This window comes from Seriola lalandi, unplaced genomic scaffold, assembly GCF_002814215.2.
Source record: "Seriola lalandi dorsalis isolate HSWRI2012SDOR001 ecotype SW California unplaced genomic scaffold, Sedor1 jcf7180002051743, whole genome shotgun sequence".
Lineage (NCBI taxonomy): Eukaryota > Metazoa > Chordata > Actinopteri > Carangiformes > Carangidae > Seriola > Seriola lalandi.
This window is the reverse complement of record NW_019522296.1, coordinates 24,672-25,370: the sequence shown is the minus strand read 5'-3', so window position 1 is coordinate 25,370 and position 699 is coordinate 24,672. Positions and strand designations below refer to the sequence as shown.

General features: G+C 46.5%; 1 protein-coding gene across 1 annotated transcript in view; it reads left to right on the top strand.

Annotated features, from left to right (window-relative positions):
* Positions 1–473: 473 nt before the first annotated feature.
* arid4a (AT-rich interactive domain 4A) overlaps positions 474–699 on the top strand; it is a gene marked incomplete at its 5' end in the record, with an annotated part of 17,070 nt that continues 16,844 nt past the window's right edge. The window contains one exon of the mRNA XM_023399418.2: positions 474–539. Within this exon, the coding sequence (XP_023255186.1) occupies positions 474–539 (66 nt within the window). The remainder of the gene's footprint in view (positions 540–699) is intronic.

Genomic DNA, 699 nt, shown 5'->3' with positions numbered 1-699 from the left:
GGTTTATCCTCAGCTGTGACCCGTCAGTCAGTCGTTTCTGAATGAAGTGAGAAAAAAATAGCGCCAGCTCTGGGTGACGTGTTGGAGAGAAGGAAGTGTTTTAAAATAATTTAATTTAGACGTGTGAAGGCAGAACGTTTTATTTTGACAGCAGGAAGTCCGAAGGAAGCCGGACACCTTGAGTTAAAGTCAGTTTTGGTTAGTCGTGTGTTTCACCACATCCTGTCTCTGTAAGATGTGATGAGCAGTGAATCTCTCACTCTGTAAACTGGAATACTGACTCTCTCTCTCTCTCTCTCTCTCTCTCCCTCTCTGTCTCTCTCTCTGTCTGTCTGTCTGTCACTCGCTCTCTCTCTGTGTCTCTCTGTCTCTCTCTCTGTCTGTCTGTCTGTCACTCGCTCTCTGTGTCTCTCTGTCTGTCTGTCTCTCTCTGTCTGTCTCTCTGTCTCCGTCTACGCTCTCTCTCTCTCCAGGTGACTCTAAAAGGTGAAAGCACGTCCCAGGTGGTGCAGGACGACCAGGTTAAAGGACCTCTGAGGGTAAGATGATGATGATGATGGTGACGATGAGTGTATGTGTTCAGGTTTGACTGATAGGACAGGTGATGTGTGCCCCCTCGTGAATTCAGTTCATACGGAGATTTAAGAAAGAAAACTGAATGTGACACATTGTGTTAAATCGTGTGTGTGTGTGTGTGTG